Raw genomic sequence first — 27,768 nt, 5'->3', positions numbered from 1 at the left:
AAGCATGAACCTTGTTTTTGTTGCAACTCAACAGGATGAGAAATGCTTGACTGCAAGGCATTGGTCATTTACCAGAACCCACTATTTCAAGCAAAAGTATGTCAGCATGATGTGTGCTCTCTACTGATACGTTTGTTTTGTCTTAAATTATTAGAATTTCTGATGTCACCACTTGCATTTGTATCTAAATGCAATGCAAGGGTTAGCGTATGCCAGCAGTCAGATATGTCAGACACTAAATGCCAGTTTCAGGGAACATAGTCCCTTTATTTTTTACCTCCTTTTTCTACATAGAGCACAAGGAAACAAATCACAGACTGTGGAGGTTACTACTGTATAAGCGCGGGTGTCAGCAAGGAAGATGAAGAATACTGACTAGCGACATACAATTGTACATTATAGCAGGAAAGACTCTACTACAAAATATGCTGATGTACTGTGTGTGTGTGTGTGTGTGTGTGTGTGTGTGTGTGTGTGTGTGTGTGTGTGACAGGAAGGTAACACATGGTGATACTCTTCCTCTTGAGGAGACAGAAAACTGTCACAATGTGCTCCTTAAGCACTCTCTCTTTCTCTCTCTCCCCTTTTTTTTTTAGGGGGACATTGCTGTAAAATAACAAAATTGTAGCCTCTGCGAGCAGTGATTTTGTGAAGTGGCTGTTGCCCATCTAGCGCCCATTCCCTCTCCCAGTCATTCTCACACATCACAGCCTCTACCTCCCTCCCTCCTGTCTCCCTTGCTCTTCTTTTGCTCTCTCTCTCTCTCTCTCTCTCTCTCTCTCTCTCTCTCTCTCTCTCTCTCTCTCATGAATGTCACCTCTACTGATGGTGGCTGCTGGAATTCACGCACACATACTCTCACAACCACTCGCTGACTTTGGATGGGAGGAGGAGGAGGGGAGGAGGAGGGAGGGGGGGTTTCGGTGAGGACTGTGGGAAAGGAGCGTGCCATCGGAGGCAGAAGAGGAATGTCTGTCTGTCTGTGTCTCTGCTCTGTTCCTGGCTTCATTCCTACAAAGAGCGTCAATGTCCCGCCTGCTGTTCCACCTTTGGATTTAAGTCGACTGGATTACCGCTTGGACTCTCAGCTCATTATTCCATGCTGCCTCATTTAAATGGGAGGCAAAGTTGGACTTGCGTGGACTGCACATATGGTGACAAACGGTTTGATTTTTTTCACGCTTTTAAGAGATTCCTAGCATTCAAAATGATTTCACTTTTCTTCAGTAAAAGTGTTTTTATATGTCAAATAATTTGAGCTCCTTCTCTTTGGTGTTGTCTAGTCAAAGTAGGTTAGTTATTTTGCAATACAATATTTTGAACTTGGCTGTTGAGGTGCATTTTAATGTGAAAGATGAGTGGGGAAGAGGGGTAGAAATAGGTCTCCATCTTCACCTTTTTAAAAGTCATTCACTCTAACCTTGGTCTTTCTGTTATTGCTCTAACTGAAAATGTGACTTTGGCACTTTTTCATGCGCTCTGTTAGTGTCAGATTTGAATTTTTCGTCAGTGGAGGCTTTACATTGGACTGCAGGTGAACTTGCATCTCTTCCAGTTCTTTCCTCTCCAAGGGAACCCTCAAACTAAACTCTTCCCTGTTAACCCACTTAGACGCCTGATCTCCCCTGTGGGGGCTTCTCTTAACCGTCTGTCCTACTCTAGTTTTTTGAGGAAAGCAAAAGACAAACCAGAAAAGGGGGTACTGGGAAGGAAGACACCCCCCTCCCAAAGCTGAGAGGGGGGGGAAGATGGCAGCTCTCGCCAGCTCTCTCATTAGACAGAAACGGGCGGTCAAGGAGGAACAAGGAAACCGACCGGTAGCCAACAAGCGCAAGCCCTGTCCTAAGAGCAACAAGTCCTTGTGCCAGAAACAGATCCTGGTCCTGATCTCCAAAGTACGACTATGCGGGGGTCGAAAAAGTCGAAACGAGAAAAGACCGGGTGAGTCTTTTTCTGCTTGTTTCTTTTCTTGCTCAAATGTTGGCCTAGTCGGCTACAAATGAAAGCTTACATTTCTTATGAAACAACTGAAAATGGAGCAAATTAGATTTAGATTTTTACAAGTAATTAAATACAAAATGAATCTATAATCATAAAAGTTAATAATTCCATTTGTTGCCAAGTTTTTAAGTTAATGTGTTTTACTTCAGTATAGAGACAAATTGAAAAAAAATGAGTCCCATAGGTTTATTTAGTCGATCAAAAACCTGCCAGAGAGCTTTTTTTCATAATGTTCAGTTCTCAAGCACAGAACAACATTGTATCAAAATACCTTTCCGTTAGGAACAAGGTCATCCCCCAGCATGAGATCTGTATTTTATGCACAATCTACCATAAGTTTACAGTTAAACATAATCAACTAGTGTAAATATCTGTTGCTATCATAGCTCATGAATCCTATTAGGTTCACAGTAGCAGTTGTTCAGGGCAGCCACCTCATGCAGCTTCGCCTGTTTGATATACTGACCAATGGTAGCTGCTGCACTCACCTCTGCCAAAGTAAAAATAAAACAAGTTGTTCAATAAATGCAAAACTCAGCTGAAATGACTTTCCACACACCTAATGGGACTTTTGCATTTATTTTCAAAACGCATAATTAAGCGCAAACCTGCAGGAACAATAAATTGTGAAATTAACTGAAAGCCATCATTACAATTGTATGCGGTCTAAGTACTCTGTCGAGTCTTATACACATCTGCATAATGTGGAATTCAAGGCAAATTCATCTGCACACATTTCAGTTACCAATCACCACGTGCACATGATTACAATTGCAAAACAATCTCATGCAATGGGAGAAATAATTGGAAATGTAAAAACGAATGACAGCTGTACATGCACACACCTGAACAGTTTGAGTTGGTCTCACATTGCCAGACCTGTCTCCTAAGTGCTGTGTCTGTGCTGGAGTATGATCTGGCTACACCGCTTATCTATTCTAGGATAGGAAAAAATAATGTTCGGATCGGTCTGTATTTCTTTGAACCAATCATAACCGTCCTGGGTGGCGCTAACCCCGGATGCAGTGACGGCGCCCCTTGCAAAACAGATTGCTGAGAAAGTGGAAGGGGAGGGACATGTGCCGAATTTCAGGCTTTGTCCCAGCACTGTTGAGCCGGACCAAGTTTGAGTAGAAGTTAAGCAACTTCTGTTTTAAATGTATTAATTGATTTTATGCAGCATCCAGTAAGTGACACACATCCGCACCAACACAAGCACAACATGTGGTTGGAAGAGGAAAATCCATTGGTCGATTGAGATTTTGATTTGTAAATTGATTAGGGAAAATTGGGACATACTGTAACACATCGAATGCAATGGATATTGTTTGGATTAATCAACTGCTTGTTTAAGTAGTGTTTGGTTATTTAGTGTTTATACGTATCATTTGTGCTTAAAACAATCACAAAATGTCTGTAATTCTCATCACACACGTGACAAAAAATGAAAAAGCTAATTCTGGTGGACTGGGCTACCGTACAGTGTCATGGTAAACCTTTCAAAGTTCAATCTTACAGTAGTCTGTCTTAACATCCACACCTGCCACACAACCAAATGTGGGTAAAAATGTCCCAGTGCTGATTATCTCGGTCAGGTTCTCTGATGTACTTTCTCTTTGAAAGCAGAACTTCAACACTGAAGCTTTGAATGGAGAATTATGTGATGTGTTGCCAACATCACCTTCTCTCTTGTCAATCAATAAGAAAAATGTGCCACAACACAAATGAGCACAATTAAAGGTATAAAATCTCCTTGATGTTGTGCTTGTGGGTACAGTGTGTGTTGTTATGTTCTTGTTACATATTACTATTCATAAATGATAAAATATCTTGCTAAGTTAAAAGCTAACTTGTTTGTTTAATTTTTTTCATATGTAAACCCTATATTCATTTCCATAAAACCTTTTTTTTTTTTTTCCCTTTTTCTAAATGCACTATTGCATTAATTCAGGAGAGAGTAATGATTTTTTAAATTATTTATTTGTGCAGTATTCTTTACTCCTTTGGTGTGACTGGTATACTGCTGAATTATTTAATTCATGACTGAGAAAATATTTTGCCTTATTCATGCACAATTAGAAAGTGTAGTATGCTTAAGTTAAATTATGCATATTACAGAAATGTCGCTAAGTAAACATCCTTCATAAAGAGGCCACATACTTTCATGGCTGATTGGGGAAGACACAGTGAATTTTGAGTGTTTTTTTTCCACCCCCCCAACCCCCCCACCCCCTTCCCCTCCGGAGCTAAAGACTGCATCTAAGCAGATTGAACACGAGAATGATGAGCGATGAGCAGAGCTTTGTGCTTGATGAGGACTTTCATTTCATTCTGCACCACTGTGCTCACATATGTCTACTGTGCTTCAAATAGCATTGTGCTTCAAAAACTTCTGGTATCCACCGCATGGCGAAAAGACTCATGGATAAGATACGGTATAGTGGGTGTTTTTTGGGTGAGAATTGCAGAAAGCTTCACATGACATCTGTCTGGGGATGAAATAAGTCTTTCTATCCAGTGGCATTTGTAGTATTATGTAATAGACATATACAGATGTGTTGGTACTGGCTCAATAAGCCCTGATTTTCAGACTTTGCAAACGTGACAAAACAATGATAACATACTGTAATAATACAGCTTTATTTCTTAGAAAAAGAATATTGTTTTGCATCTGTGTAGCCTAGACAATCCCTTTTTTTTATTTAAACTGGCTATAACCTGTTTACCTGTGTGTTGTGTTGCTTATGTGTCTGTGCATGCGCCCATATGTAGCAGTGTGCAAAAAAGAAAGCTTTGTACAGTATGTTCTTGTGGTGACAGTGTATATGAATATTACAAATTCAGGTAAAAAAACCAAGACCAGCCATTCTAGCAGCTCTGAAGCTGTATGAAATGCTAAATGCTAATGCTAGTATTGCAACATGCTCACAATGACAATGTTAATTTACTGATGTTTAAGAGGCATAATGTTTACCATGTTCATCATCTCAGTTTAGCATGATAGCATGCTAACATTTGCACTAAACAAAAATTACAGCCAAGACTGATGGGAGAGCCATTAACTTTGGCATGTATTTGGGCATCAACTCAAGTATAGGACAAACTGAAACTTGAAGTTCATGATGGCACTAGATGAAAAGTCAGAAGATCGACAACGTTATTAGGATTCATCCTCTGGGCAGCATAGATATTCTGTCAAATCTCCAGGCGATCCATACAATAGTCCAGACATTTCACAAAAAAAACTAAACATGTTGACATGTTGGTGGTGCTAGTGGTAGTCAGTGTATCACAGAAAGCATTAGGATACATCTCTGGGTACCATGAATGTCTATACAAAACTTATTTTATCCAATAATATCCAACCCAATAGACTAGATGTAGACTTATTAATGTTGCCACCAACAGGCAACGTAAGTAATGCCTGCTACTGTTTATACAAAGTAACTAGTGTTATCCTTCTTGTTTTAAATTGAGAGGGAAGATAAAATGAGCTTCATTTAGGCTATATATAACCCATATATGGGTTTTAAAAAGGCTTAGAGATTATGTTTCCGCATTTATGCAACACAATTGCATATCTTTTGCACATTATAGTTCGCATAAGTTAATACCGTGTTACCAGGAAATGCATTCATTTGTTTTCTCCACACAGCACAGCCGTCACAGTATTCTGTAGAATCTCTAACAGCTGTTTTTTTTTTTTTTTTTTTTTTATAAATACAAGTAGAGTGTTTCCTCAGCTGTCATATTAGCATCACACCAGCACACACAAGCTATATTTACTACCGTCATAAAGCATCGAGCTAGTGAAATGATAGGGATGGACATAAACGCTGCTGCTTATACATGTGGTTGACAGCTCACACTGGATGAGATCCATGACAAACCAAAGAGTCTGCCTGAGTTTACCTGCCTCTCCCCTCTTCATTACCCTCATCTGGGTGTCCTGCACTGTCCCTTACTATACGAAGGGACCCCTTCAAGGGCTGGCCTGACCAATGTAAAAACTTTCCCACTGTCAGTGATCTGCACTGCTGCCCTCCTTTCAGATCAATGCAGCTCATTAATGTATAGTGATTAATCAATGATCACCCTCTTAGTTTGTTCAAGGTGGAATCTGACTTGAAAAGGGAGGGATATCGAGCTGCTTGCCCCCGTTTATCACCTTTAATGCCTTTTCTACGTTAGCTCAAATGAGCACACAATCTTAGCACAAACGTGTGTGCATGGAAATGATAAGCATTTAATTGACATTTAAATTTTAGATGACATTTAATTCACAAAATTAGCCGGAAATGTGATACACAGAAACAATTTTTGGTAGAAAAGAAATGTCACTAGACGTTTCAGAAGTATTACCGTACAATTACAAATATGCATTAAAAACAGCAACACTAGCTGAGTCATTAGAAACTAATACATGCAAATATAGTGCAGGCCTAGACATCTTGTAGCCTTGTGTGGGCTGTTCGGCATGGAGGTGCACTGTAGTATGTTGTAGGAGTAAGCATCCGAGGGGCCAGTCGACAGTTGGAGCACAAATGTAGGCCCTGGCTGGCGAGCGGCAGACCAGGTTACAAGGAGAGATCCAGCAGAGGATAGCATTAAGCTGACCCCAAAAGATCCGGGCCGCAAACTCGCTTACTCAACAACACCTGATCAGACAATGCAGTGTTAGGTAGCTTCTCATTAGAACTTTACTGACTGTGACAGGGGTCAGAGAGAGAGACAGAGAAAGAGACAGAGAGGTAGCGCAAGTCTGTGGATGTAAACAGAGGTTTAAAGAGAAAAGTAAAAGATTTTACTGATGTCAGAGAAAAATTTCATCAAAAGGTAGAGGTGGGTGGCAATGACGGCGGTGGACACAGATAAAAAGGTAATCAAATATACAGGAAAAGAAGTAGGGAGAGATAGCAGTGGAGATTAAAGTGAAGGTGGGTGGGACTGAAAAGAGCTATGAATCAGACTGTCATAGAGGCAGCATGCAGAGAACATGAGATGGGAAGCCATGGGGCTGGTTATGAACAGTCACTGCAAAACAGCTTCCTTCAGTTCTTCTCTTGTTTAATAATCTGTCTATGAAATAGGTTGAAGGATGAGCATTTTTCTTCTACTTAAAAGGTCCAGTGTGTAACATGTTTAGTTGTTCATTATCAAAATCGTTGTTGCCCGTTCACAAACTTGAATATTTACCACCACCATCAATTCCAAGTATTCCTTTTTGCTTGACATTTTAAATTTGCATTCGCCATCTTGAAATACGTTAGCCTGTAAGTGACATACAGGACATACTGCTCCGCCTTTCGCGTTTTCGCTGTCACGTGATAAACTCACAGGTGCTGCTAATGCTGCTAATGGGTATCGTCGCTTCCCGGCCCCGCCAAGTTTGAAGAAGGAAAGGACCACACGTATTCAAAAACCAAATTTCAGGAACAGGAGTCTTCTTCTTCGCCCAGAAAAAGAAAAAGGATATTGAAAAGAGCAAGAGACCGGCTTTTTGAAGCGTGAAGGCTACCGTAGCTGTAACACGTACTTTGAACTGCGTGGTGAGAGAGAGTTGATTGCGAAATATGATCTCAACGCTAGATGGGAGAAATTCCTACACATTGGACCTTTAATTCATGTTAGATAAAGTTGGGTGGGTGGGTGGGTCGTGTCAATGTTGTGTCGCTAGCACATTTATATGCTACTTATTTATTATGCCAGCTACGTCTTGAGTGTTTTTTCTGAGCATAGGAAGTGCTATAGAGGTGGTCTGGGGAAGCAAAGGCCCTAAAACATAGTTTCTCAATCACCGTCTTATTGTAAGCAATGTGCTCCTTTATGAACACACAAATTTCTGTCAAAGTTGGAACAGTTTGGGTTATTTCACATACAAGATTTCTATATTTTCTATTATTTATTCTGTGCACTACAGACCAGTTTAATGAGCAGGGCTTAGTTATAAGAAGGTTATGTCCCACACTTATAAGGACCAATTATGATTTGCTAAACATGTTTTTATCAAAATGTGACGACAAGGCTGCTCCTAATGTTGGAAGGCCACTGTCAATCAAAGCTCTGAGTTTGTTTTTGTTGAGCCACGTCTAAGACTATTTTGTCATGACAGACAATAAAGTTTTCTGAATCTGAAACCTGATCAAACCACATACTCACAGTCACGATGAAGCAGATAAACTGAGTTTTTAATAAACAATACAAAAACTTGGGTTATCTACCAAAGGGAATAACAGGATATGACAAATACCTTCTGAAAATATTGATTACAGCTGCAAAGGAAGTAATCACTCCTAAATGGTTACAGAGGGATCCACCCACAGTAGATAACTGGATTGAAATGATTAAAGAGATTCATGAGATGGAAAGACTGACTCTACTACTACTACGCTTGCAAAAGGACTTATACTTATATACAGACAACATGGATAATGTATTTGTTGGAATAAGACACGTGGTTGGTGGTCTTTCCTCCACATCCTCACTACTTTTAAAATGGCTGTGCCCGATTTATCACTACTTGCTCATTATAGCAACCCACAAACGAATGCAATGTATGACCCCTCTATTATAAGCCATAAAACCATGCTTAATGTCTGAGATGTTGAACTGACATATTACCTGACAGCAAAGTTGTACTGTGACAATACCGTTTTGTTTTGCTTTGTATATGTTGAAACAATCAATAACATGTAAGTAAAAAAATAAAATTAAACACAAAAACCTTGTTTGTAGGGGCTTTAAGGCAAGATTCTGGTTTTGGTTACATTTTAGATATTAAACCAAAACCCTGATCTTTCCTTAACCATAACCAAGTGCTGAATATTGCCAAGACATAACTATAAAAAAAAATGATGTAGCTAAATGCTCACACCGTCTGTGTCTCTTAGATTATATGCACTTACCCATATTTTCATACATGTTCTGATGTCTTTTGGGTGTTGTTAACAGTTTTTAGTAATCAAAAAACTGTCAATTACTTTCACTTTATTTATGTTTCGGTCCTCAAACCTTCGTAAGGTAAAATTCATGAATAACATTTTAGTGAGTGGCAGTTTTTGGCTCTATATAGTAAAACCTACAAACCGGCACATCTCAGTTCTAAATTTACCAACCAAAATGAGTAAAAGTGCCATGACACCGCTTAGGGCTGACGATAGCCAGCCCTAATCAACATTTAAGAGATTACCAAGAAACAACAGCTTTCTGTTTGTCTGCATCTAGACAAGACAAACAAAAGATTAGTGGCTGATTGCTGTTGAGGTCATCCAATGTCTGGGGATTTTCTGCTTTGAACAACCCTTGTTTCATCAGAGGGAACTTAAATACAGTATCTGGAACCCAATGGTAACCAATGACGAGGGTGGGGATGCAGCTGTTCATGCGTAATAGTAGGTGATTTAGTTAATCCCTTAAACTTCCTCCAAGATGTACACATCAGATTAAACCACGATGAAACAACGCAGTTTTGAGCGCTAATCTTTTAGCTTGTTTTAATTAAGTAAAAATCCATTAGAGATTAAGGGAGTTATTGTATATTCATGTATTTCTTTTAATTTTGAAGGTTTATCTAACTTTCCATCTCTTGGTTGCAGACGCTCTTTAGACAATAAAGTCAATGGACATGAGGGATCAGGGGGATCAGCGACTTTTTCTATGAGTACCATTGCAGTTAGAGTTCAGAGTTGGCTTGTGAAAAGATACTGAGTTGTAGAGAGGCGGTTGACAATGGCCTTAAGTCTTATTCAAAGTGAGGAGGTGGAGGGATGTGTGTACAAGAACACTGTTTTTGTTTCCTGTCGTCCTGAAGATACCACCTTAACCTCCCACACATACCTGCAAAATTTAATCTGTGGGGGCTTTGATTAAAGCTGACAAGGACAGATTGAATTTACCTCTAACAAGAGAAAGACAGTCAAGATGGAAGACACCTATAGAGGTAATGATGAGAAGACAAGGAGAAGGAGAGGCAGAGAGGATGTGAGAGGAGGAGGAGCATGAATGGCTGATGTACTTCAAAGGAACCAGGAAGTACTCCGATAAGAGATCAAAAAGATGTGTCCATTTGTACCATACAGTGTAAAAATAGTGGACGTAGCATCCGTGACATCACCCATTGGTTTGTGGACTGCCCTTTTGAAGCCTCGAATTTGGCAATACGGGCCTCAAAATCTTGTTTTTTTTGCAAACGGATGTGATGATTGGCCAAGCCAGTGTTGTTTATGGTTGCAATGGTGCTGCGCTAAGCTAAACGCTAGGGGGAAACGATTAGTCAACTGCATAACGCTGTGATCTACACTTGTGTCTCTCACTTTTACTACAGTGCTCATAGTAAAAAAAGTTAGTCTGTCGCCCTGCATTATTTTCCTTGCCCCACACTGATGCAAAAATACATTTGCCATTGATTATCTTGACTGCATATTACTCCAGTGATAAAATAAATCCATGTCATAGCCATTTTAAGTTTAATGTCAAGTACTTAAGTAAAAATACTGATTCTCCAAACTTCAGTTAAAAAATCTTTAGAATAACGTGCAAATCAATCGTTAGACTGATCGAATAATCAAATAAATAATCATTACATTAATCTATGACAAAAATAATCGTTAGGGGCAGCCCTAGTTGGCATAATGCTGAACAAGACATTTTTAGGCAACCAAATGCTCCAATTAACTTTGATGAAGTGAAAACACACAGTGAGAGGGTCAAAGTTTAAGACAGAAAACATGGACACCCAAAAACATGTTCACGACTATTTTAATGTACACAGTGCCATGGTTAAGCATTGTTAAGCCTCTGTCCTTATTGTAGCCACGCCCCTAAAGCATCCCCTGCTTTATCATCAATTTTACAAAATTAATATCCTGCTGTATTGAAGAAGACTTAAAAGTAGTGATTGACAAGGGTCATTTTCTCATAGACTTCTATAGAAACGGACTTCTTTATGCAACCAGTGGAGTCGCCCCCTGCTGGCAATTAGATATAATGCAGGTTTAAGGCACTTCCGCATTGGCTTCACTTTTCAGGCCCAAAAGCTATGTCCATTATTTTTACAGTCAATGATTTGTACACACGTACACACTACGAAATTGTAATTATTACATGTTACTGAAATACTAGATTAAAATCTCACGTGACAGTGTTGAAATTGGCAGAATCCAGTTTATTAGTGTTATCACCCATAACCAGTGTCCCTCATATATAACCAAAGACTGTATATAAAGATGAAGGACGCGTCTCCACTTCCTCCCCCTGTACAAAAGTGAAGCCAAAAAAATCCCCAATACGGACGCTGCCATCTTTTAATTTTGCAACCTGAGTCTGCGCAGCAGTGATCGGGTGTTATCAAAGTCCTGCCCATACACATGCCCGACCAATCGCAAGCCAATCACAGCTGTCAATCATGATGTTTCACGCCATCTTTATAGCATCAAATAAGTACTTAAAATCAAATTTATCAGAATAATGAACCCTTGAACAAACAACAGTGTGATATGAACAACCTAAAATGACATAAACCATCTTTGTGAACAATGTATTTGACGTGTACTTAGATTTTTTTGTTTGGTCCCTGTCCTATCCACTAATATGGAGGGGGCGGGTTCTTTTTACCTATACTGCAGCCAGCTACCAGGAGGCGATTGAGATGTTTTGGCTTCACTTTTGGGGAGCTGTCATGCCGTCGATCTTTATATACAGTCTATGTATATAACCTTAGCTAATCAGGTCATCTCCTTGAGATCAAGATCTCTTTTGCAAGAGAGAGCAGAGTACATCATGCCACATTTGAAATTCCCCTGTTCCCGAATAATAAGCACTATTTTATAATAATAGCAGTATTTTTGTACTGTAGGTGAGTGTGGCAAGTGCAGCTAAGATACATCAATGAGAAAAATAGATTTTCTTTTTCATTTACATGTGATGACCTTTAGGGGTCTGTAATCGTTAAATCAATAGTAGAGCCCCACGCACAGTAAGAGGTCGATAGAATGGAGCAAAGGGAGTACTCGAGACTGGCACCAGACCAGCTTCCACACTACTGACCAACTCTCCAGTACCCGTTGCATTCCTCGGCTGCCCCGAAGGATGCACCTGCAGCTGCCGGTCCTGCGCTCCCTCTACTCCAAAAAAACATCCAGCTGCTCAATTAAATCCTGAATCAGAAAACGGGAAGTGACAGGGACTAATCTGGTGGAGAACAGACTGTGGGATGCAACGCATTCATGTCTGAGCCCCTTAAAAATAAATACACACACATTGGTTGCGCTGCCCCATTACTAAATGGGAAAAAAATAGCTCACTACTGGAAATATTACATGAAAATACCAATGCTAGCCAAACCTCATCTTAAAATGTACACTTTTCAGAAAACCTATTGTGTTTGATGGATAATCTCGTTTGGCATGCATGTTTGCATACGTGTACTATATCTTCATTGGTTCAAATCTATTTATGTGTCGGCTTCTTCATGTATCTGTGTGTTTCTATGTAGCTGTGTGAGTATCGAAACTGTGTCAGCTAAACTTCATCTCAGACAGTGTTTCGCTGGTATCTACAATGGATTTCCTCCTCTCATGCGGAGCTGCTCCGCGGCATCTCTATTTGGTTTTCTTCTTCTTCTTCTGCGTGGGAAAAGCCCACCGTCTAAGGGCTGCATCAAAGTGTTTCAGCAAGCAAATCAATGCAACTTCAAATTCTGAATGCTTTGTTGTCCACTGTGCTGTTTAGCTCAGTTCTTTGTTTACTTGTGTGATTATCACACAATCTGACAGAGGTCTGGACCCCTGTGGGAGTGCAGAGGAATGTTTGTGTTTGTTTGTTCTGCATATATTAAAGTGCCTATTTGTGTCCCTGCTGGAGGGTCCATGGGGGAAAAGAATAGATGAGGTGTGTTAGGGAGCTGTTAGGCTCAATGGTCTTGCACTCGTGTGAAAGCACAGGCGTGTGACATTTTAAACTTAAGAAATAAAATGCGGTGCTGTAATGTTATTGAATGGGCTGATGTATGCAGTTGCACCACATCGCACTGAAGGCCCTGTGCTGAGCATGTTGTTAACTGTCACTGATATGCATGTGTCATAACGCTAATGAAGCTCATATGTGAATATTGAATGTATGTCAGGGGAGCCGCGTGAGTTCTATTTGCCTCGGCTCATGTTTGACATGCTCTTGTCAGCACCATTTAATAAGCAGCAATAACTCTGTCTCACTTAAGTGAACTGCTGCCATTGTCACATGAAATGATTTATGGAGCCTTGAATTCAAATTTAGAGACCATTGTTGGGATACACCTCATTCATTCCTTTTTCTTCTTTAACCTCGCCCTCGTCCTGCTATCCCTCTTCTCCCTCCTCTACTATAACATGCTTCCTCGACCTCTCTTCCCCTATCTCCTCTCCCTACCTCTCACAACTGCTTGTCACACTCTGTATCACTCTATCATTTCCCTTTTCTCTTGCTCTTGCTATCCTTCCCTCTTTTATGTCTGGTCAAACGTAGAGCATTCATCAGAGTTGCCTCCATGTTGTTAACTAGCTGTCACGACTTCAATCCTCCCTTGCTCCTCTCCTTCTCTCCCCCTCTATCTTCCCACAAGGTTGATAATTACTGTACTAGCAGCACTGTAGCTCATGGCCCAATTTAGGAAAAAAAAAAAGAAAAAAAAAGGAGGAACCATGTTCTCCTTTTTATTAGAAGCGGAATCAAACACTACACAAGAGACACTCTTTCTTGCATATATGCATTACACATGCAACTGTATGCATGCAAGTATACTCAAATAGCTATAGAGAGAGCAGCTGAAAGTGAAAGGGAGCACAATGAGAAGGTATAGGTGAGAGTTAGGGAGTCCTGAAAATATAAGCCAAGGAAAACCCCTGCGGTTTGGTTCGGTCATAGCAGAAGAAGAAATGCCCTTGGCTGCTCAGTCATGCAGGCCCCCAGTAATTACCTCCAACCTTATCAAGAGGAGCTTGGCGAGAGGGAGATCACCAAGCGACATACTGCACTCAAACCAAGCCAGATAAATACATTAGTGTAATGATAACCAACACAGAGCCATAAACTACGCTGATTAGCGATAAACCTCGACCACTGCTTATTTTTCAGAGCAATTACATTGTGGCGAAGAGTTTAAGTGTCCTTGATGGCAGCCGTGATGCATGAAGTGATTACCTTGGGTTCTTATGTGCATTGACCTCATTTATACAGACACACCCATAATTGCTATCTGAATGGCTGTACAGTAACACCAGTCTCCAGTCTCCCCCAGATGATTTTCAAAATGATTATCAGTGCTGAATGTAAATTGATGAGGGGCACCCCTGTGTAGACCGGCTACTGCTGGGGTTAGAGGCAAACCCAGTTTAATAAACAAAATTCTTTATGCTCTATAATCGCTACTGCTTTCACAAAACTTGGACCACTTACTTATATTCTGTTTACCTCTGCCTGAAAGCTGCAAATTAAATATTTCTCTTCAACATAACATAACAAAACCGCAAGAAAATGTCTGTCAGCTGAGAAATCCTTCATACATTCATACATTAACAATGTAAAGTTCACTTTAGGATGTATTTCTTTTACTTGAAACAGTTAAACAGAATAAGGAATGCCAGTTACACATACATTGCCTGCAATAGAATGTGATATTGCAAGCATTTTTTAACACTGGCAGAGTAAAATTTGACTTTGACTTACAGTGCATACATAGTATATTTTGAAGCCACATCCCTTAAGGCACTCTCTCTACACATTTGCTTTTCCGCTTGTCAATTGCGAGTCATATTTTCGCTCATGTGCGGAGAGGTCACTTGGAAATGGGCCTGCTGATGAGTCAACATGTTGTCCGGTATGCTGACAACACCTGTGCGCTGATGTACATAAACAGACAGCGAGCTCTCTTTGACCCACACTTCACTGAGCTGGATCAGCGAATGTTTTCTGTCACTCAAGTCCACACGTGTCCCAGGAGGAGTGATGAATGTAGTCACACACCTCCTCTCAGTGGGAAATACCCAGGACAGTCGAGGCTCCTGGTCCTGTTTCTGGCATAGCTAGTGAAAGTTCTGCAAGGCAGATGTAAGTGTGCTCACCCTGGAAGATAATGTGCAGCCCCTGCTGTTCTTTTAATTACAAAACAGAGATGCACATCACAGTAGATGACTCACACCAGATAGGATACATTAGGATTAATCATGATTGATTCATCATTATGAGCAGTCTGGATTGGATCTAAATGGAATACTTTGTTACGGGAGAAAACTTAGCATGAGTTGGGAATCTAAGCCTGCTCATCTGAGCTGAAGGTAAACATCCTGTCCTTCACCCTGAAAACAACAAGTTTCATTTTCAACCAGACTTTAATGTCAAACTACTCCCTATTTAGTCTAAGGCTGCAACCAACGATTATTTACATTGTTGATTAATCTGTCATTTCTCTATTAATCGAGTTGTTTGGTCTATAAAATGTCAGAAAATGGTCTCCCTCAGGAACAAGAGGACATTCTTAAATGTCTTGTTTTGTCCACAACTCAAAGATACTAAGTTTACTGTCAAAGAGGAGTGAAGAAACTAGAAAATATTCACATTTAAGAAGTTGAGAACTTGATGAAATTATTATCAAAACAGTTAGCAATTAATTTAATAGTTGACAGCTAATTGATTAATCTTTGCAGTTCTAATTCGGTCATTTCCTTGAAGCGTTTTCTCCTTTTTTAGTTTTATGCAAAAAGTTTGTCTTGAACCATGGCTTTATTTTCAACCCCTCAGGACGACTTCATTCTTACATTGTTGTGTTACATGGATGTCAGATCACCAGGGCTCTTGTGAACTGTTAAGCATTTAATATAAAGCATACACTAGAGTTGAAACGATTAGTCGATTAATCGATTAGTGGATTGACAAAAAATCTGGAACTATTCATACAGTATCAGAGAAATCATGTCACTCTTAGCCACATAAAACAAACAATTTGAGAAACGATAATGATTTCTGACATTTTATGGACAAAACGATTTATCGAGAAAATAGTCTAATAGTACTCGATAATGACAGTAATCGTTGCAGCCCTACACTGCATGGGACTACTTCTTAGCATATTTTAACAGTGGTGGAAGTATTCCGATCCTTTACTTAAGTAAAAGTACCAATACATACATAAAATACTCTAGAAGCAAAAGTCTTGCATTCAAAATATTACTTAAGTGGAAGTTTTAGTACTTTTTGTATGATGTATCAGCTAAATGTCGAAATTAAAAATATTTTTGACCGAAATATATTTTTATACATGGTATAATTTGATTGTTAATACTGATGCAACAATGTGTAGGTACCATTTTACTGTTGCAACTGGTTGGGGTGGAGCTAGTTTTACAGTTCAGTAGGTTAGGCCACTGGGTCCCAATTTAGGGGTGGGGCCTCTCCAAAGGGTCACAAGATAAATCTGAGGGGTCATGAGATGATTCGTTGGTTTACAAAAGATGACAAGTTCTGCTACATACATTTGCATTTGTCTTTTGGACTTCTTTGTGCCTTTAACAGTTAGGCCTTTTTTAAATGGAACTGCTAACAACTCAAAGACATCAGAAATGTGACAAGGGACCTTAACTAGTCCTTGCGTCTTTGTAAGTGGTCAAAAGCCCCTGACAGAAGCCACTCATTTAATTATTAACAAGATTATTTTAATGTAAAATGTTAATCTAAAAACTGCTGACAGATATATGTAGGGCAGTAAAAAGTACAATATTGTGCTCTGATGTAGTGGATTAAAATTAGGAAAAAGCTAAAAATAATAATAAAATAATGTAATACAAAATACTAAGTACAAGTGCCTCAAAATTGTACTTAAGTACTGTACCACTGCATTACTTCAAACATTAGATATGTTGGGGCGACCTCTAGCTCACCCATTAAGAGCGTGCGCCCCATGCCATGTAGGCTGAGGCCTTTGCAGTGGCCCGGGTTCAAATCCAACCTGCAGCCCTTTGCTGCGTGTCATCCCCCATCTCTCTCCCACCTTTCTTGTCTATCCACTGTCACTCTAAAATACAGGGAAAAAATAAATAAATAAAGATATGTTTGTCTCATAAAACCGTGACTGCTTTTGGCCCCCTGTCACATAATATATGCTGTGACTGTTTGAATACAAGTATGCCCCAACATACCCAAAATCACTAAACATGACCTTTGAGTCAGTAGCTTTCCGAGTTATCATCTTCTCTGTTTACCCCTGTGGAGCAGTAGAGACTACATGAGCACACTACGTATCCTCGTGATACAAACAGGCTTCTTGCTCATGTAAACAACTCTGTGTGCTTTGCTAATCTCACCAGATGTAGACACTGCTGTCACAGTGTGTCACAGTGTCAGTGTACTTCTCCAAGGCTTATGAAAGGGGGGCTTACCTAGTAATGATTGCTCACTCTTATAGTATGTGGCTTGGACACAAACCATTAATTTTAAAGGGGCACTCCAGTGATTTCACACATGAAGTTGAGTTTGGTCGTCACGAGGAGGACTACATAGCCTGTGAACATACTCATATAATGTCTTCTGTGGCTCTGGAGGGAGCTTTCTGAAGTTTAGGGTTAGAATGACCCTGATGATGTCAGCTTGGGCTTCATAATGCAAATAGAAATTGTGGGGTTCGAAAGAAGTGTGCATCTAGGAAGCAGGTAAGGTCTTATGAACCCTAACCCATTTCGGTTGCATTATAAGAAATGTAGGATCCAGTGTTTTGGAGCTTGAGCCATACTTGGGACTAAAAGTCAGGAATTTCTCGGCTTCTGCTGTTTCGATTTTGTCTTATGTTTTTGTATCTGCTTTCTAATCAACTTCTATTTTAAGTGCAAGACAAAATATCTCAAGTATCCCTTTATTTTATCCCCTGTGGCAGGGGTAAAAAGGTTTGAAAGGTAATCTGGGTTCCAGTATCTGGTATTAAACATTCCAAGGAAAGAGAATATTGAAGACTTTCAGTATTAGTGCTTGTTTATAGAATATATATTTATTTTCCAAACTTGAACTCCTTCAAGAGACCTTGGCAGGTGTGTGTTTGTAGTCTGTGTGATGTACTCTATTTTCCTTTCTGAAGAAAGGTATGTGTTACTTAGGAGACAGTGTTTGTGCGTTTGTTGAGGCATGCTGTATTCACTTCTTATGCCAACGTACTGCAACAACAGCCGAACAAGTGTGTGTGTGTGTGTGTGTGTGTGTGTGTGTGTGTGTGTGTGTGTGTACACACATTATGCAGACACAGATGTGCTGTCAGGACGATGAGAGGGGAGCAGTTGGCAGAATACGCATGGGGATGTAGTGCATCTCTGCTATTAGATGACACCGAGTCAAGTCAGTGTTATGATTATGCACAGTTTTGTTCATTTGCATGTTGTTAAAAGCCTTGTTGCCGCACTCAACTATTAGAATCAAAAAACAGCTTTAGAATTTCACATTAGATGCAAGCATACATAGAAAGAAAAATCATTTTAAAGAGCAATTTAGCGCTTAATCCAGACACATGAATAGACTTTACCAAAGTAGATTACCTGTATAGTCAATGTGTCACACTATCTTTTGATCCTGGAACAATTTTATAGTGTTCATTACATAACACTATTCTACATTTATTTCCTTTTTCCTGAGAATTCTGTCTTCTAGACCCCAACAAAAAGTTAAATCTATGACGTGCCCTGGGACTCTCTGCCCCCAAACTATTGGGCGACAGAAGTCATAATCACAGTGAGTCGTGTACTGTAACTCACTTGTTTACGTCTATACAAGCCGTAAGGGCTCGTGTTTCAAAGACCCGAGGCACCTTTCTTACTGGCTGAAATTGAAAGTAGTAATGGTGACTTCCGTCCCCCTCGAGTCTCTATCTTCACGGATTGGCCAAGACTGTGGTTAAGAACTGTTCAAACTGCTTGCTTTTTGGGCATTTTTAGGCCTTTATTCGACAGGACTGCTGAAGACATGAAAGGGGAGAGAGAGGGGGAATGACATGCAGCAAAGGGCCGCAGGGCGGAGTCGACCCCGGGCCCGCTGGGTCGAGGAGTAAACCTCTATATATGGGCGCCAGCTCTACCAACTGAGCTTAAGCAAAATGATACACTGGTGTAGCCAGACCATAATCCAGCGCTGTGGAGATACAGTAGGTCTGGCTATGCAAGATTTTTATTAAATCAATCACACTGTAGGTTTGAGATGTCATTATTAATCATAAGAAATTAATAGTAAAAGAAGTTAAGATTACACATACTATTCGTTGTACGGGCAAATACAGCTGTGTGTGTTGATCGTAGTAAGACAAAACAAATCTGTGCTTCCTTCCAACTTCTGTCAGTTCACAGTATTGCATAACAATGAAGGTTATGAAACCTTATTGTGACCACTTATTGAAATGTACCTCCCAGTTCTAAATGTCCACAACTTCTTCAACAACTTCTCAGTAGCAAACCATGAGTGCACATTCCAAATTCCAAAGCATTATATCCAAATAACCACAATAATATAATGAAGGCACACTGACTAATAGTCCAAAGTTGCAATATTTGTATGGTAATAAGGTGGCATAAGTCCACCGGAGCGTTTTTTTTGTTTTATATTCTATGAATCTCTAATGCAGCTGCAGTAAAACACAACTGTTATAGTTTTTGCTGGGAGCTTTCATTACACTGGATCAGAATTTATTGTGCGCCGAGATGAGGATTTTGAAGTTAGAGCCAGCTCTGCTAAGTGAAACATTAGTTTTAGTGCCCCTGACACCAAGGATGGGTGTTTTGATTGCAGCCATATTGAACAAGCTGTCTATTGAAGTTGTGACTAAATGTGTTTTTTTCTCGAGCACATACAGCCGTCACTCTTATCCTCCCTTCTCCCTTTATTTCTCGCTCTCTCATCTCTCCGTTTTGCATCTGTGGGGACAAGTAATGAACGGCGTCCCTGCCCTGATTGGATGATGTATGATGTTATTAAGTCGGATGAAAGCGTACATAACTCAAAGAACAGGAAATAGAAAGGGGAGAAAGAGGAAGAAAGTGCAGAAGTAGAGAGAGATATTGAAATGTTTTGACAAGCCGCTTTGAAAGAGAGAAAGGATGGGGAGTGCTGCAGATGCTTGCATGTAACAATGGGAGTAGGTCACAGTTTCACTGATGCCTCAACCGTGGCACACTTCCTCTGGGAAATAGTCCTACAGATCTCCTCAATGCATCCTCTGCCAGTCTCTGGCTCCCTTTGCCAGTCTGAAGAAGACATGCAGATTGCGCAGTGCCCTCGGCCCCTCCTTGAGGAATGTGAGTAAGGGCATGGGCGAAGTTAAGCAGGGGGGGGGGGAACTCCCAGATGGCCTTCAGTCCTCCAGAGGCTCTGCCATAAACTGCTCCTTCATCTCCCTTATTAAAGCTGCATTGAAGACACTCTTTAGTTCACTGACCAGACTACGTGACTGAGCTTTAAGCTATGTCAAGGGACCTACAGGCTTCTCCTTGCTGTTGGAGGAGCCTGGCCGAGGCAGCGATGTGCTGAGCTCAGGGGACAACTTAGATTTCCTCAACACGGAGAGTGCTTCGTGGAATTGAGGGAGGGGGGGCCCTAGTAATGTCTGAGAGCTGCTGCAAAGATTCTGTCTGTCTGTCTGTTTCTTTAAAGAACGCAAAGTAGGCTGCAGGGACTCCACTCATAAAACATTCAATCGCTCTATTCACACTGCATCCTCTCCTCCTCCACCCAGCCCCCTTGATTATATATTTTTTATTTTAGCGGAAGACAGACGAACGCTCTCACTTGACTTCATCCTCTGATGGCCCCAGCTCCTGCTACAAAATACCACTGGTAGCAAGCCATTGGACCTACAGCTTAGCTTAAGTTATACATGCATTTTATTCATTGGGTGAATTAGTAGCTACTACAGATTTTCAGATTCATTTATATAATGCATTCCCAGTGTTAGGTGAATTAGTCCAAAAGGGTACCTTTGGGCAATTCACCAATTAAGAAATTGTTATTGAATACTGATAGCTTAAACTCTTTTTTTTTTTGTGCTGACTATTTTAACATTTTCTCTCCTCTAGAAATAAATCTCTAACTTTTAACAAAGAAATACACAGCATAAATAGCTGTATTCTTTTCTTTTGTAGTACTGTGAGGTGTTTAAAGGTTGGATTAGTCTTCTTCCATTATGGAAATGATGTCAGAGATCAATCATCATCTGTTCTGTCAGGAATCTTCCCCTCTGGTAAAACTCCCTAAAGACGTTACACTGGTGCCCATTTGGCCTTTCATGTGACTTTGATTTATTTTATTTGCTTTTGATATTCATGTTCTGGAAATGAAGGAGCTGAACGGTATTTCATATAACCATACCTGATACTGTATCCGTTGGCAAGTGTTGTAATGTTTCTAGACCAGTTTGCAACTGCATGATGGTTAGGAACATTTCAGTTACAATACCAATTTAGCTTGGGTATGAAAGATATTCTACAATTGTACAAGGTTCCCTCTAACCTGCTGCGTTATTAAAAGTATCAATGTTTATTAAAGCAGTTACATTAATATACTTTTTATTTAACATGAACACACCATAAAAAAATGCAGCTCTAGTATTGACATTGACAGTTCATTCAGATATCTTAAGGTGACAGAGGGACCCCTTTGAAAATAGCCATACTAGCTTTTCCCTGGCCAAAATGTAGCCCAACTTTGAAGGGTTATTATTAAACCCCCAAGTTAGCATGACATAGTTGGTACCAATGGATTCCTCAGGTCTTCTAGTTTATTATGATAGAGACAAAGATCGATTCTTGGATTTCATGAATCGATTTTGGATCAATCAAATGAAAATCGATGTAAATCGGAAAATCAATTTTTTAAACCCAGCCCTAATAGAAATGCCATTAGTTTTGTTAGACTTGACTTGATTATGGCATGACAAAAAAAAATCAGTGGATCAGAAAATTGATATCTCTGGAAACCATGAAGGTCTGCACAAACATCCGATGCAATCCATCCAATTACACACAAAGCATGTTCTAACTTCAGATATTGCACACAGTAAAACTCCTCTGTGGTTAGTGTCTTCAAACTCTGACATATTTGACTAACAATTTCCTTTTCCAGGTTCCGAAAATCAGTGAATGTCATTTCTGCACTCGACCTCTGGCGGTGGCACCTGTCTAATACGATGTGGTTTTCCTGTGCGTTCCTTTCCTTCCTTTCCCTTTCCTGTTCCTTGCAGAGCCACAGCTGAAAGGCATCGTTACTCGGCTATACAGCCAACATGGATACTACCTGCAGATGCAGCCTGACGGCACCATGGACAGCACAAGGGATGAAAGCAGCTCATTTTGTGAGTGTGTGTTTCTGTATATAGCCTATATGTCTTGCTACATGCTTGTGGCTGTGTTACATAATATCAAAAATTATTCACAGTCAAGTCTCGAGCACCAGTTAGGCTAGCGGAACTGGGTAGAATCCATTTGCATGTGACACGTGTGGTTTTCACCATCATACACAGCTCAAATATTGGAACAGCTCATACCCTCATTGGGACCAAAATCCCAAACTTTGGCAAAGTTAATGCTGTACTTTACACACTGAGCTAAACCGAACCACAGCAGGTGTCACACTGTGCTATAGGGGCCCGGTGGCTGAAGAGTCAAAGTAAAAGTTAGGATTTTGACAGCTCATGTCAAATTTGTTCCAATTTGTACTGTTATTTTTGTCTTTTAATAGGAAGGAACATTACGTCGTACTGACAAACTTTGGTAATTTAATGTGCTCGTCCTAACAAGCCATCTATACTAGGTTTTAAGTCACAGATACTAATTCGGATTGAATCTGAAACTCAGTATTTAAAGTTTATAAATCATAAAAAGCTGCTAGCTGAGTTTAAAGTGCTTCTGAGTGGCATACTGCCATCGTTGAGATGATGTGAATGTTCATCCTGACCTTTAGCAATCCGAGTTTGGTTTTAGACCAGAAACTATGCAGTGTACTCTTCCTAGTATGTGTATGTATGTATGTATATTTTATATATATATATATATATATATATATATACATACATACATACACACACACATATACATACATATATATATATATATATATATATATATATATATATATATAGAGTTGTATTTGCCTATTTTGACCTTCCGGTCTCAGACATGTGCCCTTTTAAAGATGGTAGCAGAATTTTTAACTTTGATTTATTTAACAACCTATATTATTTCTTGATAGGTTTAGTTCTTTTAGTGTTAACAGGTTTTACCCAGGTACTGTATCTACCTACCTAAGCTCCATTTGGTGTGGCAGTGTAAAATATAGCGAAGGTGACATAGTGTTCATGTTTGAATAAACAGACTCAGCATTTGGGTTTAAGAGAGATATAGCATGAAACAGTGACAGTGCAGCCATTCAGCCTAATACAATGAAGACAGAAAAAAGCAGACTCTGTATTGTAGTTTGATTTCACAATCTTCCCTGACTTTCTCTTTTTTTCCCCCTCACTCTTTATCATACCCTATCTCTCCTACTGTATTCCCCAATTCAGCACAGTTCAATTTAATACCGGTGGGACTGCGGATTGTGGCAATTCAGGGGGCAAAGACAGGATTATACCTTGCCATGAATAGTGAAGGATACCTCTATACCTCGGTAAGTATACCCTGCAGATCAGTCATGCGTACATAGAAGAAACTAAATTTGCATTTTTTCCATTTAATCATAATCACCATATTATTAAAAAAAATATGTTGCTGTGACACTAAATCTCAGGGAAAAACCCAATTGTGATTGCTCTGGTTTTGGCTTGGAATGTCAGTGTTCAGGTTGGGATATAAGCTTCATGTGTTGCTGTGCATGGTCCTGACATCCGCACAATACAGAAGTTATTACCTGACCGCATCACTGACATGGAAGTCAGAAGAGGGGAAATACCAATTATTGCTGCATCATCTACTCGTTTTGGATTTGAGGGTGATAACCTGTTACTTGTTACTGTTGACTACTTGCATGAGTATTCAAATTAGGTTTGGAAAGACAGGGAGAGAGGAATGGAGAGTGGGTGTGAAAACTACTGTTGGAGAATCGGGGGTTTCTTGAGTGCAAGAACTGTTGACAGATTTTGGGTCCAGGGCAGGTGGAAACGTGGCAAGTATGCATGTTATGCTATTTCTGTTTTGTTGTTTAGATCAGTATTTGTTTCCCGTTTCACTTACTTTTAATAATAATACATGTGCCAGGTGCTTTTGAATCAATCAAGACTGAATGCTTGCAAGCATGCTGACATAACAACTGTGATTAAGTTCTGCTGTTAGTGATCAACTAATGCATTAAATGCATGTGGTTGTGAATCTGGTGAGAACACTTGTGCACTCACAGGACAGTGCTAGTCCCAGTGTGCTGTCTAATCAGAAAAGTTGGGCCATACAAGCTGTTGTTGTACAAGCTTAAACCAGTGGGATTTTATGCAAACTGGCTGAACCGGCATTTGTCATTATGACACATTCTGGCAAATTAAAAAGTAGCCTACATCAGCAACCTGTGCCAACGACGTCACCGCACTAAATCCAACTTGTACTGCAAATAGCTTTTTAGTAGATTAGCTCTTTTATATTGATCAGGAAGTGCGTCCACACAAGCTACATTTCCTCAAGCATTTCTGAGGCTCAAGCACAGCGGAGCGTTCTGCTGCGGTCTGAAATAAAACTGCCATGGATTTATACATGGATGTATAAAAGAATTGCTTTGATTTAATGTTAGTAAACTACTTTTGCCATGTTCCTGTAGCTTAGCTTGCTACATTTCTCTGAGTGGGGTAACGTTAGCTTCAGTGTTGTGAAGCTGAAGCTTCATTTAATGTAACTGGTAGCTTAGTATACTACACTTTCCAAGTAAGTTTGTTTATAAGTATTTATAGAACGGTGCGATGAAGGAGATCACATTTCAGTAGAGGTTGTTTGTTTGCTAGAACGTTCATTTGTTTTTTGGGGTGACGAGACGACGTGGCAGAGTTAGTCTCAAAGGAAACTAAAACTGCACCGAAGCCAAAAACGGTATCCAAAAAAATAAATAAAAATAAAATAAAATGGAAACCTATAAACACTGCAGTTAAAAAAAAGTCATGGCTTAGAGGTGCATTACCGCCACCGTGTGGACTGGTATCGTCACACTCTCATTCATGGGCTCTTTTAGTCTCATCATGTTAAGAGTCAAGTTCGACACCTAGTGGGTAAAATTCGGTATACGAGTCTGGTGTTGGGCTTAATATCAAACCGGTTTGAAATTTTTAACACTGGCCCACCCTCATAATCAGTAACTTTGACAGCGCAAGAGACAGTTTTAGGGTATCATAGTACCATAATACCATACTTTATATAAGGAGGGATGAAATGACGGAGGCAAAAAAGTGACGGAAAAACATCTTGATTGCCCCCTGGTGGCTGGCTGCAGTGTAGAAGAGGATGAGGCGATTAGGTACCCTATTACTCCAAAGCGTTTTAATATTTTCACTTTCCAGACTCTCAAACCTTGAGGTCTGAATCAAGAGTATGAGATAAAACATTTTCTCTAGATAGAAATGGTGGTTATATTATGATGGCTCTACCTATATGTGTGTGTGTATAGATGTAGACCTTGACATATATTCTGGAAAAATTAGAAAACATTTATGAATATAACTAGTGTCTTTCTTCCTTTTTTCTGTTTCCTTCTTAAATGTGATTTGACCATGCTGATTTACACAGAAGTGTGGAAGACCCAATTTAATTACAAGGATTCAAGATTTTCCCCATTTTCTAACCTAATACAATATAATGATGAATGTAGGTTTGTAGATTTTGATGTATGGGATGACGATTTGATATTTGTTTAAAAAAAAAAAAATGATTGATTAAAAAATATATATTTGTGATATTATGTATTACTATTTTCCTTTGTATGTACTTTGTCTATGTACTTTATTGATTTGCTAATTGTCAATGGTTTCCGGATGTTTTATTACCCTTTCTGGATAAACCACACCTGCAATCATAGAGCTTGTCAGCCTATTGGTGTGCAAGATGTACAGTATAAATATGGGTGTGGTTTCCATTTTCCAAAAGTTTTGACCTGATGAAGATCCAAGTAGGATTGAAACTTTGTCATTAAACTTTTGTGGCTTGAAGTAAGTGTGCAGGCGTTACATTTTCTTTATTGACATTGATAGCCTTGCACCTACATGACGTGCATATAAATCTCCTTTAACACGTGATGTGTCGTCCATCTTTATATACAGTCTAAGTAGGGTACACAGTCTGATCAGCACCTTGGACAGTGCTCTTAACTTTGCTTTAGCATGATAATGTGGCCAAAACATTTAAGATCATTTAAAACTATTACAATTTTTTAGCAAGGAAGCACTGAAGCCCATGTCGGCAGCTAGAGGAACTTTTAGGGTGGGCAGTTTGATCAGCACCCTGGACAGCGTTACGGTCAGTTTAAGAGTGTGTACTCTGATCAGCACCCCAGAGAGCGTTACTGTAAGTTTAAGAGTGTGTACTCTGATCAGCACTCTGGACAGCATTATGTTAGTTTAAGAGTGTGTACCCTGATCAGCAACCCGGACAGTGTTAGTGTCAAGAGTGTGTACTCTGGATCAGCACCCTAGACAGCATTACTGTTAGTTTAAGAGTGTGTACCCTGATCAGTACCCTGGACAGCGTTAGTGTCCGTTTAAGAGTGTGTACTCTGATCAGCACCCTGGACAGTGCTCATAACAGCTTATCAGTGTCAAATCACTTAACCATAGTTACATAGTTATAATAAAAATGCATAGCTATTAGAGGAAGTTGTAACAATTCACTGGCTGCCATTTTTATCTATCCAGTTCTGTATGAGACGACAAAAGCAGTAAAGTTATACACGCATTGCTATAAATAACAGTGACCAGACTCAGTCTATTTTATACCTCAAAAAAGACTGTCACCAGAAATACATACAGTATAATAAGTTGGATTGTGTATATTATATATAGATTGTGTAATTCTTCACCCTTGTTGTTATTATGTCCTCATGTCCCCCCCCCCACACACACACACACACACACACACACACACACACACACTATACATTAATAAAAATAAAATATCAGAGAATAATACAAACGGATGTTATTATTGTGCAATTGACTAGACACTTACAATTACACTAAACATAAATGTCATTGCCCCTCTATAAATATGTGGAATATATTTTTCTTTAGTGGTGTGTTGTTTCTAGCCTGGTCCTACCAGACTCTCGTAGATTTCATTTGTACAGAGAGTCTGGCCACTCTCCATTGACAAGTGTCAACTTCCTTGAAGGAAGGTACTATTTTGAAGTTTAAAAATATTTGATCTGCCCAGAGCCACTTTGGATCTACCATAACCAATCGCTAACGTTTGGTCGTGACGTCGGCTTAGCATCGCTCATGAGCATCGCTAGCGTTCGCCTTAGCCAACTCCTTCCACCACTAAACGGAGCGAGCTGGAAAATCAAACCTTTCCCGAACCCCGTGGGGAGGAGGGCCACAACATCATGGCCACCAACAAAACTCAGCAAAGATTGTTCTTGCTCGGGCTTTAACTTCTGGATATTCGGCAGCATTGCTGCCACAACGGACCGAATGGTTATTTCCAACAGAGCCCATGTTTAGCATGCATTAGACTTTGGTGGCTTGGAGAGAGGAAAAGGGATTTCCTCAGCACCAGTCAATAGCTGTACACACACACACACACACACACACACACA

The 27,768-nt window shown here is 39.8% G+C and overlaps 1 protein-coding gene across 4 annotated transcripts in view; it reads left to right on the top strand.

Annotated features, from left to right (window-relative positions):
* The first annotated feature begins 1,748 nt into the window (after positions 1–1,748).
* fgf11b (fibroblast growth factor 11b) overlaps positions 1,749–27,768 on the top strand; it is a 35,663-nt gene continuing 9,643 nt past the window's right edge. The window contains exons 1-3 of one of the 4 annotated variants that reach the window (XM_078265903.1): positions 1,749–1,941; positions 22,232–22,342; positions 23,552–23,655. In XM_078265903.1, coding sequence (XP_078122029.1) covers positions 1,749–1,941; positions 22,232–22,342; positions 23,552–23,655 — 408 coding nt within the window. Of the gene's footprint in view, positions 1,942–18,025; positions 18,048–20,009; positions 20,042–22,228; positions 22,343–23,551; positions 23,656–27,768 lie in introns of those variants that run through there. The other 3 variants (XM_078265905.1, XM_078265904.1, XM_078265906.1) reach the window with 3 other exon arrangements.

This window comes from Sander vitreus, chromosome 13 (assembly GCF_031162955.1).
Source record: "Sander vitreus isolate 19-12246 chromosome 13, sanVit1, whole genome shotgun sequence".
NCBI classification, from domain to species: Eukaryota; Metazoa; Chordata; class Actinopteri; order Perciformes; family Percidae; genus Sander; species Sander vitreus.
This window is presented reverse-complemented; position numbering and strand designations above follow the sequence as displayed.